Here is an 11,876-nt window from a genome sequence, read left to right as displayed (position 1 = left end):
CTACTTAAAATGCGGATGAGTTTATAGAAGTTGACCCCACCTGAAACAGGAGTGAGTTCAGAATAATTTTATATTAAAAACTTTAAAATAGTGACACACAAGTTAGAAGCAGTGAAGTGTTCAGTCATCAAAGTAGCACTGGGCCATAGAAGTTGAGTTCGGAGCTCTGGGACAGAAATAGTGTGATTTAAGCCTCTTTCCAATGACTGATAATAAACTGTAAATGACTGGCTATATAAGCAAGAGTAGTATCATTAGCTGTGGGGACGTGGTGCAATGACAGCCTAGCAGCTAATTTTTTCATGACTCTCCTTTGACAGTCATACACATACATACACAGACAATGCTTGCTTGTCCCAATCTATCAGAATACATAGTGTTTTCCAAACTCTGACAGAAATGAAAGCATGCTAAATTGTGGTTTTATTCTGCAGCTAAACATGTCATAGCCCCACAGAGGCATGTATTTTATGTTTATTCCTGTAGTGTGAACAGCATGTTTTTTGCAGGAACTTTTCTAGCCTGTTCTTGAAAATACTTTCATTTCCCCCTTAAACTGTTTTAGCTCCCCCACCTGTAAGACTTATACTGAGGATGTCGTGCTGACACCTAGAGGACCACAGGTATGAATGTAAATACATTGTATTAATCTGTAACTCTCGGAATGTGTTTCTTAATAAGGCATCTGTTTAAATTGAGAAGTGAAAGCCTGTAATGTAATATTCCCTCTGTCAATAATCTATAAAGTTAGTAGACACATTACAATTAATAACAAATAATAGTGGGTTTTCCAGCAATCCAGTTTAATAGTTTCTTCATATGTCTGTGTTTATACACCAAATAAAATTCCAACAAGAAAGTAATGTACAATTCAAGAAAATACCCAAAGCTATTACAGTTTTGGCTTCCTCTTTGTTGATTTACAATTATGTACAAGACTGTCTTATTTGCAATACATAGTGAAGATTTAATGAATTATTTACAAAATCAGCTGGTGCTTTTCACTATGCAGTTGAACTGTCTCCTTTTGCTATTAATATTCATAGCAGCAAGAGCCCATTCTTAGCTGCTATTTATAGATAGGGTTAAGAGGTGGACTGAAACAAGGCAAGATTCTCACTACTGACCACAAATACCTCTGAAATCACATTTTCAAATACAGCTGAAGGAAGATTCCAGCACTTAGTGCACTGATATAACCATTATATTTACAGTCAACTTAATATGGTGTCTCCACTGAGAATAAAATTCCCACTCATGTATGCTATCTTTCTAAATGTGTGGAGGAGAATATTTTACAATTCTTCTTATAAAACAGATTAAATTAGGAGGGGAAAAAATGATAGTTTTATCATAATATACAAACGGTTTCATGAGATCACAGAATAACTTTGGCTGGAAGGGACCTTTGGATGCCATCCATTCCCAATCACCCAAAGCAGAGCCACCTTCAAAGTTTGAGTCAGCTTACAGCAGATTGTTCAGGGCTGTGTCCAGCCAAGTTCTGAATATCTCCAAGGATGGAGATTGCACAAGTGTTGGGCGCATGTCCCCATGTTTAACCACTGTTATGATAAAAAACTTTCGTAACACCTAATCAGGACTTCCACCTTGAAGGTATAGCCTAAGGCCCATAGAATCAATCATAGTCCTTCTATTGACAACAACAGTTTTAGAGCATGCCTAAACCAAGTATAATAAGGGCTATTCTTTCAGCTTTTTGGAAGAAATAATTCATCTTTCCAAGCTGTTTTCTGATATCTAGTCAGTAGGGTACCTTGAAATATTTTCTTAGCTTATATCGTAGTGCAAGATATGTACCATCGATTAGCATCAAGAAATCAATGCCACAGTTGCACTTCCTTATCTGTGATAAATCCAGTATCTTGTACATTACACAGCTGTTGCAGAGCAGCATGTTTATAAGAGCATGATTAGATGTGAATTATCCACACAGAAGGCATGGGGGTTTCACCTCAGAATCCTCTCAATAAAGACAAAAATTATTTGTTTGGGGAACAAAAGTCAGGACTCTGTTATTGCTACATGTGCCTGAGGTTTTGAAATCCCTGTTTTGCTATTGCCTGCTATGCCTTCTGACCATCAAACTTGTTTTGCTCTCCCAGCTTGAAAGACGCAATCTACAGCGCAGCTTTCTTCAGTAACAAAAGCTACTTCTAGCTGAAACACTTTTCTAATGTCTACATAAAGGCAGCCACTCACCTAGTCTTTCCATCACCACAAAATGTGACATGACCATCTAGAGGCAATGTACCTTTCACTTCCCTAGCCTGGGGAATAAAAAAACTAGACAAACTAGATTCAGCTCAGTCTTCATATTCAGCCTGAAAATCCACCTATGGTACATCTTAGCCCACAGCGACAAGAACACATACAGTGAGATACGACAAAGTACCGTATCCAACCTGGAAAATCTCGTGGTAACACTGTCCTCTTACGTAACACATGACAGTAACAGTTATGACTGGAATATGAGACTGCTGATATGTGCATATTTTGGTTATGACTGTTGAGCGAGGTATGTGAACCCTCATAACTGGAGCTACTTCTCTGATTTTATGTCTTCAGAAGGAAATAGCAAAAAAACCTGTTAATTCTGGGCATCAAAATAATCCATGCTTTATCTAGAGAGACAAAGATTATAAAGAGAAATACACACTGAGAGGCTGATGGGCTCATTTGCATGGCAGGTCACACATTGCATTTAGCAGAAAGCAAAATAAGGCTTTCCCTGTATAATCCTCTCGTAAGATCCATTCTTCAGTAGGTTAAATGAGATTCAAAATATTGTTTCTCCCTGTAATACAAATGCATGGAGCAACACCTACTACCACTGTGAGAGAGGTGTGTGGAGGGAAAGAAAGGCAAAATAACATATTAAAAATGGTTTCTGATGGCTGCAGAAATCATGACAGCTAAACGGAGAAAGTTGTTCTATAGGCATTTCAGCAGAATAACAAGATGTGGCAAGATGTTGCATTTCCATTCACTTCCCTGGTTTGGTTTTGTTTTCTTAATACTTGTTGGATAACCCACAGACCATTCTCAGGCTATAGCAACAAATTATCTCTTTGAAGGTTTTCCTCATTTCCTGGCTACGAAAGGCATAGATCAAGGGATCAATCACTGAGTTGCACATAATGAGAATGAGGTACATGTTGAAATGAGACATGAAGCAGACGCAGTACAGGTTTTGAGGGCAGGAGATCATCAGGATGAGATGAAGGAAGAATGGAGCCCAGCAAACAATGAAGATGCCAAGAAGCATAGTCAGAGTGATGGCTCCTTTCATGCTGGTTCTTTGACGGACAGAGTTGTACCCAGGCAAAGCAGCTATTTTCTTCACATGAGTACGAGCCAGGAGGAACATATGGATGTACAGTGAGACCATGAGGATCAACATGGTAAAAAACATGGTGATGAGACAAATGATCACGTAAGTTGATTCATAATAAAGAATGAAGATAATGCCACAGCCCGTACAAAAGGTCCAGATGCATGCAATAATAAGCCCTGATCTTTTCACTGTCATGATGTTGTGATAACGTAGGGCATAGAAGATAGTGATATACCTGTCTACTGCTATAGCCAGCAAACTGCACATGGAAGCCACCACAGATATGCAGATCATTGAATCAAAGACATTGTCTATATGACGAACAAAGGTATCTTCTATAATTATGTGTCTATTGTTTATTAAGTATATCGTTATGGTCTCCCAAGCATTGGACACACTAACCAGCATGTCAGCCACTGCTAAACTGCAAACAAAAAAATACATGGGTGAATGCAAGTTCTTGTTCTTAACTATTGCACATATAACTAAGATATTTTCAAGGAGGCTTACAATGCCCAGAGTTAGGAACACCTCAGCTGCAATGACCACTTGCTCACATGGCGATGACTTGCTCTTGACAGTAGGCACAGTAAAGTTGCTACCAGAGGCACTCGGGTTTAGTTCAGAAACATACAGCTGAGAGGACGTGTTCATCTCTGGAAGCAAACACGTTCTGTTCTTTCTGAGGGACTTGCCAAGGAGTGTGATAAATGCATTTTCCAAAAGGCATAAGACCCTGCCAAAAAAAATATAGCATGACGAGAACAGGCAGAAGTTGACAAAACAAATATCACCCATTTCTATTTAATTTGGCTTGTACACATCCCATTTCTTCCATGCCATATTCCTCTACTGATTCTAAATTAATCTCTGATTGGCTCAGAGCTTTGTTAATTTGTGGTTTAATTTCACAGTAAGGATAGATAGCAAAGAGATTCATGCACTCTTCATTCATAGTTTTGTTTATTCTATTCTGTCCTGCAGAAGTGAGCACAATGTCCTGGAAATTCTGCTGAACACCAAACAACAAACAGTTTTCAAAGTCTCAATTCTCAGACCCCAGAAATGCAGGAAGATATAGTATTAGGTTCAGCAGAACCTGCTCACTGGAATACAACATACCAAAGTTTAAATTATTGCCACAATTAAGAATTGAACATTTTCAGGAAAAGATTTAAATGCTTTCCTGACCTTTGTCCTTCTTAAGTTCACATGAACTGTGTTATAAACAGTTTACCTGTGCAATACTAACATGCTGACATAATGAAGACAAATCCATACATTTCAGGGTACACTAAGGTTATGAATTAAGAATTGGTATGGGTGGAATTCTGTAATTAAAAAATAAAAGTTCTCTATTTCAGATCATATTTTATTCAGTGCACTTTTGCAATGTTCAGGGCAAAGCTGTAAGCCATCAGATTCTTAACAAGGGGAACACTTAAAGCTGACAGTTGCAAATAAAATTCAAAGCATATCAAGTTAATGCTCAGTTTTTAAAAGTAACCTTTTATTTGTAATCAAGAATTAACTGTACCTATTTACCAGAGCTGTTCCTTCAGCTGCTCTTGCTCTTCATCGCCTGCAACCTTTCCTCCACAGAGCAGAAGTTTCAGCCCCCTCCTCACCTGACATCTGGGGCTCGGGATTCCTTGGTAGGAAGAGGTGACAAAAACAGAGAAAAAGGAATGAGTAAATCCGTAGAGTCAAGGCTGACCATATATAAATTACTTACTGTGCAACTGCCTTTTTATAGACTCCAAGCAATAATGACTTCAGTACCCAAACTGTAGCTCCTCCTCCCCTTCTTTGCCCCTCTGAACTTCTCTTTTCACAGGTTTTGTTAGCAAAGGCTTGGGTTTTTACCACCATCTAGTGGTCTGCTTTTGTCTTTCTAACGGAACAGTGTTTCTGATCTAAAATTCATTATGAGCTTTTTATAGTATTAAGCACTAGGCATGCTCCTTTCCAAACACATTTCTTTCTTGTTTTCTGTGCTGTGGCTAATACTCACAGACAATAAGTTCATACTGCAATAGTACTCCAAAAGAGATAAGAGCAGAAGACTGTTATTGAAGTGGGAGCCTTATCACTGTTAGAAGCAATTGTCTTATATTCACAGTTATAATTTTGCAAGAACAACACTGTTACAAAATGCAGGGGACATACTGTCAAGCCTGTCTCACCACTAATAGAAGATATAACTCGGGTAATTTGTGTGAAAAAATAGAACAAATAAGTGTTTGTGTTCCAGTCCGCTTGCTAGAATAGAGATTTCAATATAGACATGGAAGGAGTACACAGTGCATCGTGCGGGGAGCCAGAGCTTCCTGACATGGGTGTGAATTCCCCCAGGTTTCACAGGGTCTAAGAGCTGGTAAACTCTGAGCTCAGTACTGCAATGGCTGAAGTCCCTCTCTGGGTCTAGCAGTCAGGCAGCTGATGCTCATTCTGGGCCTTACCCAAAAGGTGGCAAAATCAGTGTGAGCCTTTTCTTTAACAAATGGGCTCTGCTTCTGTACAAAGACCAAGGAATGCAAAGCACACACCTTCCTGACACTGCCAAATGCCCCTTACGTTATCCGCTAGCCAACCAGTCAAATACCATGCAGGATTTGCAGTTAACTTGAGATAAAAAGTCTCTGCTTCTCCAAATCATCACCTTTCTGCAAATTAAGGTGTTGGGATTTTTTCATAGTATATAAAAGCATCTATACAAGTGTCTATGCTAGACAAAGAAACTCCCTTATATTATAAAGGCTGCAGAAAAATCACCTGCCTAGAAGCTGGGGTAGTGATATAGAAGTAGTTTGTTTATGTTAGAGAATAAAATGGAAAAAAAAATTCCCTCCTCCCCAGAAAAGTTTTTTATCATTATATTTCTGCAGCAAACACCTACAAGCATTATAGTTTGACAAGCAAGTAACTGAAGGGACACCCAATTAGCAGTGGGTGGAGGCATGCAGGTGGGTTATAAGGATTTTAAGTAAAGGGGTATGTAAGTAAAGGGGTTTGGATTCTCTTGGGAAGAATCCAAGAGTGGCTTCATCTTCCAGCTGGAGGACTCCTGACTAAATAGGCTGGTCTTTCAGATGTTCATCATCTTGGTGCTCCTCTCTTTTGTTTGTTCAGTTAAATAAATTATCTCTGCAAAGAGGTTGGTGTCTGCTGTTTTCTGAGGCCACAAAAATCATGTCTGGACTGCCAGTGTGGGCAAACAGTACTCCATTCATTGCAAAGCCTGCATTGGTATTTTCTTTCCACAGATGAAAAGTGGAAAAGAGGTTGGATGGGGACTTGGGGTGTGGGTACACAGTTCTCCCTGCCACGTAGGAGCAAGCATAGCTCAGTCATACACCAAGAAGCCTGGGTCTGGAGCCCTTGGGAGTACTCCTGAGGTCCATGGTCATCCCAGATGGGATGCTGAAATGCATCTTTAGGAAAAGGTGTTTTGTTTGGTACTTCATGTAACACCTTATCTGGTGTAAGGAAAATGCTAACAGCTTAACGTCCCTATTCTATTGAACTCACCAAGTGTTTGTTTTGGGCTCTAGCAAAAAAGATCAAGAGTGCCCCAAGAAAGACAACAGTGAACGTAAGAAAGAAGTAAAACAGGATTGCAGGAGAGAAAGAGATGTCAGGGCCTGTTGCGTTCCCATGTCGTTTCTTTCTATTGTGTGACAGAGAGCAGAAAGCTGCCCCAGGCGCATACCCACCTCGAAGGCTGCAGCAGCCGCCAGACTGGGAGCCCAGACTGGGAGCCGTGACAGCACCGCTGGCAGAAACGAAACACCCAGCCCCTGCCTGCCACCAGCATCACCAGCTGTCACACCACAGCTCCCCTCGCTCAGCAGCTCAGCACCTCCACCGGGACAGGGTGGCCATGCCTACCCTGACCTGTAGGCCAAGTTAACATCTTGTCAAAACCGTCAGGGATTTGCATGCTGGCTTCATGACAGCAAGAGACTGATTTTATCAATGAATGTGTAAATGAGGCCAGTGGTACAGCATGCCTCTGAAGAAGTTTCTGTAAGAAGAGCTTATTACGCTCAGATGCATTCTGGTATTAATCTGTGCTAATCTTAACAGACTCAGAGAAGAATTTTACTGACACTAATACATATCTACCCAGCTTGTCTAGGGCTAATACACTGAAACAATTTAGGCCCAGTGTCCTTCTGTAGCTATTTTTATCTATTTGATGAAAATACATTTGTCCTTCATAATGTAGCTTTGGATTGGTATTCTTGGCCTAATTATGAAATTATGCCTAAGCTGTCATTAGCATAGTATTTCAGAGCCACAGAGGATCCTCTCAGACTAAGAGATAACTCATGGATCACCAACAATGATGAAGATGGTGGCCTTCTCTGCATTTGAATCACATAAATGTTCTCTAACTTCTCAGACTGAGAATACTATTTCTCTTGACTTCAGTGCTGAGTAGCTTTGGCTAAGCCCCATGAAAATCTCCACTGTTACCTCCCCAGCATTACCATCCAGTTAGCCTTTAATAAAGACAGGCAATTAATTGGGATAAAAAATAAAAGGGTAGGATTAGCCATACTTAATAAGACTGCACTGGCATGTCTGACCATCACCCCTTTCATCCGAGTCCTTCAAAATGGTTTGAGATAATCTCTGGCTGCTCCCAGTTAGTACCTAGCAGTGGTGATTCTCACATCAGAGTAGAAAGCAGAGAAAGATGCAATACAGTATAAAAGGCATTTTAGAAAGGCATATCCTAATAACCTAAACTGGACAATATTTTAGCCAGGCCCTAAACTTCACAAGGGTAATAAGAGGTTTAGTAATCATCATTTTTTTGTGCCTTATAACAGAAGCTAATTCCAGTAATGAATCATCCCCTAACCATTTGTTAGCGCACAGGTCAGCAGTAACAGACCTGGTGAAACAGAAGTGCTAGCTGCAGACTCCACAAAGCACAGATGACCAATGAAAGACCACAGAAACTTTCTGACAGAAAGCAGGGGTAATTCAATAACGGAAAAACAGACTGGGGACAGGGGGACACCAAAACCAAAATTAGCAGGTTCTTATTGATACTACTTTCTACAAGAGAAAGGAAAGTATGTCTTGCTGGACCACAGAGAAGATCTTGCAGTACAGCAAAGGTGAACATTAAAGGCACATTGTTAATTTTCTTCATAAAATGCTTCTGCATGACCATCTCTTTTTCTTTTTCTTTTTTTTTTTGTTTAACAATGCTGCTAATTTATTGTATAATTCATCTCCTCAGTGAGACTTGGACATTTGAACATTTTAACTTTGTTGATCACCAGCAATTCAGTGAAAGCTGATGTATCATACCCAATCTTCAGTAAATTATATTCTAATATTGAGCAGAAAAGCCCTAGATGTTACTGATAGAATAGTGCAGATGGAAGGGACCTACAATGATCATCTAGTCCAACTGCCAATTCACATTCACAATTCACTATTTTTCCAGCCCTGTTTGTAACACCAGTGCTAGGCGTACATTAGCTGCCAGGTAGACTTTCCAGTCACCCATTTACCAATACATATTCACAAGCAGATTGTACTTCTGGAGAGACTATTGAAGATGTGCTCCAACATATGTTCCCAGGAAGAACCAGCTGACTCTTTTTGCACTCTTCTTGACAGGATCTAAGAAGTAGCCCAGCCTAAGACTCATTTTGTTTCAGGTGGGACCAGTGTGAGGCGCACTCATTTTAACAGGCCTGCCCTGTGATGACAGCCTACCAACTATTTATCTTGGCTGAGGAAACAGGTCTCCTTTTGATGGCAAAGGCTTCTAAAGGACCGGCTTGAACAGGCCAGCCATGCTATTCCTCTCACCAGCATCACTAGCACATGCCCCAGACACTAAATCTTAAACCTCCCCTGCCTGATCAGAAACACAAGCACCATTCTTCTTCCCTAAAGTTTCACACATTCCCAAGATACAGACCAGTTATAAAATTCAGGCTTTGTTTTTCTGCTGTCTACCTTCATGGTCCAGCTCTGGCTTCTCTTGCAGCTTAACTCCACCTTTCCTTAACTTTCATCAAAGTTGTGAGCTCCCCACTTTAGAGTTTGCTTCTTCCTCGTGAAACAAATGTGAACAAATTCATATACAAACATGCATTGCACAGAGTGTCTGAGCACATCATTGCATTTACAATAACAGTCCTGGGCTGGCTGCTTGACTTGAGCAAAGAGCCCTAACAACTCAGTGTCTTTCTGTCCTGTGCTGTCTCCATAGTTAGGTGTTGGTATTTTAGCCCAGCATAGGTATGAAAAGATACCAAAGAAGCTGAAGGACAACCTCAAGAAGATGTACAGTGAGAATAATCATTAGTTCACTATACCCACAAAGAAACATCACTACACATGCAAAATTGCAGATGCAGCAATGTGTGCATACGGTTCCTATCTAGGCAAGTCTCTGATTCAATACATACGACAACTAAACATAGATATACATACTACCCAGGCAATTTGCAAGAACACCATGACAACAATATCAAGTTTTCCCTCTTTAGAGATAGTTTTCAGTGCTAATCTGACATCTCTCTACTGACATACAGATTCTTTCCTCACTCTCTGTTTAGGTTGATAAAAAATGCAAGTTACTTCCTATTTAATGAGGTGTCTAAATGCACCAGAATGAGAATTAAATAATAACCATATAGCTCAGAGCTTATTTTTTTCTTAAAAGCCCTTACTACACTACTTTTTCTCGGTTTTCCTACAACAAAGACTTGCAATATACAGTATCCTATTTTAATGTCAGGACTTTTTTAATCGCTGTATGCTGAAAGAAAAGAAATAAGCAACATTATTTCAGGAACAGAAATTATTGTTTCTCTAACATTCACCTGACAAGAAGTGAAAATACGGAGTATTGTTATGGCTGATTGCAAAGATAACAAAATTAAAAAGACAAATTTTGTTAGCCAGAAACAAACAGATCTGCAGAAAGGAAAGAAGTTCAGTATCACATCTGAACCCAGACTATTGGCTTCTATACAGAAGTAACCAGTGCATTCAGTTGTATCAGTGAGAACTTAAACCAGTTTACACTAAAGCATTGTCCGTGATGGTAAGCTGTTTGCTGACATACAAAAATCAAGTGACTCTCATGAGCCTCCCAGATTCACAGCATTTAAAATTCCAAGCACCACTAATCCCTCACAAAAACAGGTACCATAAGCCCTATTGTATTTAGTGTCTAAGCCAGTATTAAAAGTGAAGCAGAACTTGAGAAAATTATTGTCGTACTGGTTTAGTGAGGCTGCCAATAAGCTGCAGCTTTCTAGTTTTCCTAGGCTTACAAAGTGCCTGATTATAAAAGACAACCAGAAGATAATTTCTTTTTGACAGGTTTTGAAACATGAACCAAAAAACCCTTCCTTCCTTCCTTCCTTCCTTCCTTCCTTTCTTTCTTTCTCTCTTTCTTTCTTTCTTTCTCTCCTTCCCCCCCCAAAAAAACCAACAAAAAAAACCCCCAAAACATACCAAACAGAAGAAATCCAGTATGATTTCAGACAGAGGGAAGCCTCTAGAGCAAGCTCTGATTCTAACTAAAATAACCGAGAAATCCCAGGGCATGGGTTAATCCTTCAGGCTAAGAGGGCTAGCAGATTTGTGTCTCCAAGAAATCAGTTGCTATTGGATCAATTGGGAAATCAATTTCTGCAAAAGCAAAGCTGGACTATGCTGTGATTTCTCAACTGAATTACATTTCTTCATGCTGTCTCTGATTGCTGATAAATAAAAAGCAAAAATTGCTTAGCATCTACAATCTTTCTTACTACCTCTTGCTCGGCTCCTCAATTATTGCGGTATGGAGGTCAATGTTAGCTAAACATCACAGCCTTCAAAGTGGTGAAAAAATGCATCTTTGAAAAAGTGACCTTCATGCTTATAAAAGATGCTGAATGCCTAAAATGCACCTCAAACTCTATGGCTAGTTGAAACCTGGGATTGAAATACTTCCATCTGGAGGATGAAAGACAGACAGTTCAAACTTCTGGGAAAAAAAGTTAAAGCTTTAATCTTAAGGAAAAATCTATTTTTTTCCTGTGAATCTGTATTTGAGTGGCCAGCTTTCAAGGTCTCCAGGGCTGACAGGCAGAAAGCTCAAGCACTCTTCAAGAAAATCACTGGGGAGTCAGGAGGGAAGATGCAGTTGTGCAGACCTTACCGCAGATCACCACCATGATGGGAGTTGCTGTTCCACATTGATGGAGCAGCAGTTTGATACCACAAAAATACCATGGAGTTCTAGTTCTAGTGGCTACGCTTGTACTCCATGTACACTCCCATGGACATACAGAGCCACCACCAACGTTGTTACAGAAGTTTGACCCGCAAGGATTGCCCCCATTAGTCTAACTCCGTTAATGTCAGTTATGTCACGCAGCTATAGAACATGGCTCTAATTAGCAAAATCAAGTATATTTTTGTTGATACATCCTGGTCTGTCAATGACTAGCTCATATGAAAAATTCCCTGAAAATCAGCAGGGACA

At 39.9% G+C, this 11,876-nt stretch overlaps 1 protein-coding gene across 1 annotated transcript; it reads right to left on the bottom strand.

Annotated features, from left to right (window-relative positions):
- Positions 1 to 782: 782 nt before the first annotated feature.
- On the bottom strand, positions 783 to 5,157 carry MC5R (melanocortin 5 receptor). The gene is made up of 2 exons (XM_037380963.1): positions 4,896 to 5,157; positions 783 to 4,094 (listed from the first exon to the last, which is right to left on the bottom strand). Exon 2 carries the CDS (start codon positions 4,010 to 4,012, stop codon positions 3,035 to 3,037), a length of 978 nt encoding a protein of 325 aa, XP_037236860.1. The 5' UTR covers positions 4,013 to 4,094; positions 4,896 to 5,157; the 3' UTR covers positions 783 to 3,034.
- Between the last annotated feature and the right edge of the window lie 6,719 nt (positions 5,158 to 11,876).

This window comes from Falco rusticolus, chromosome 3 (assembly GCF_015220075.1).
Source record: "Falco rusticolus isolate bFalRus1 chromosome 3, bFalRus1.pri, whole genome shotgun sequence".
Lineage (NCBI taxonomy): Eukaryota > Metazoa > Chordata > Aves > Falconiformes > Falconidae > Falco > Falco rusticolus.
This window is presented reverse-complemented; position numbering and strand designations above follow the sequence as displayed.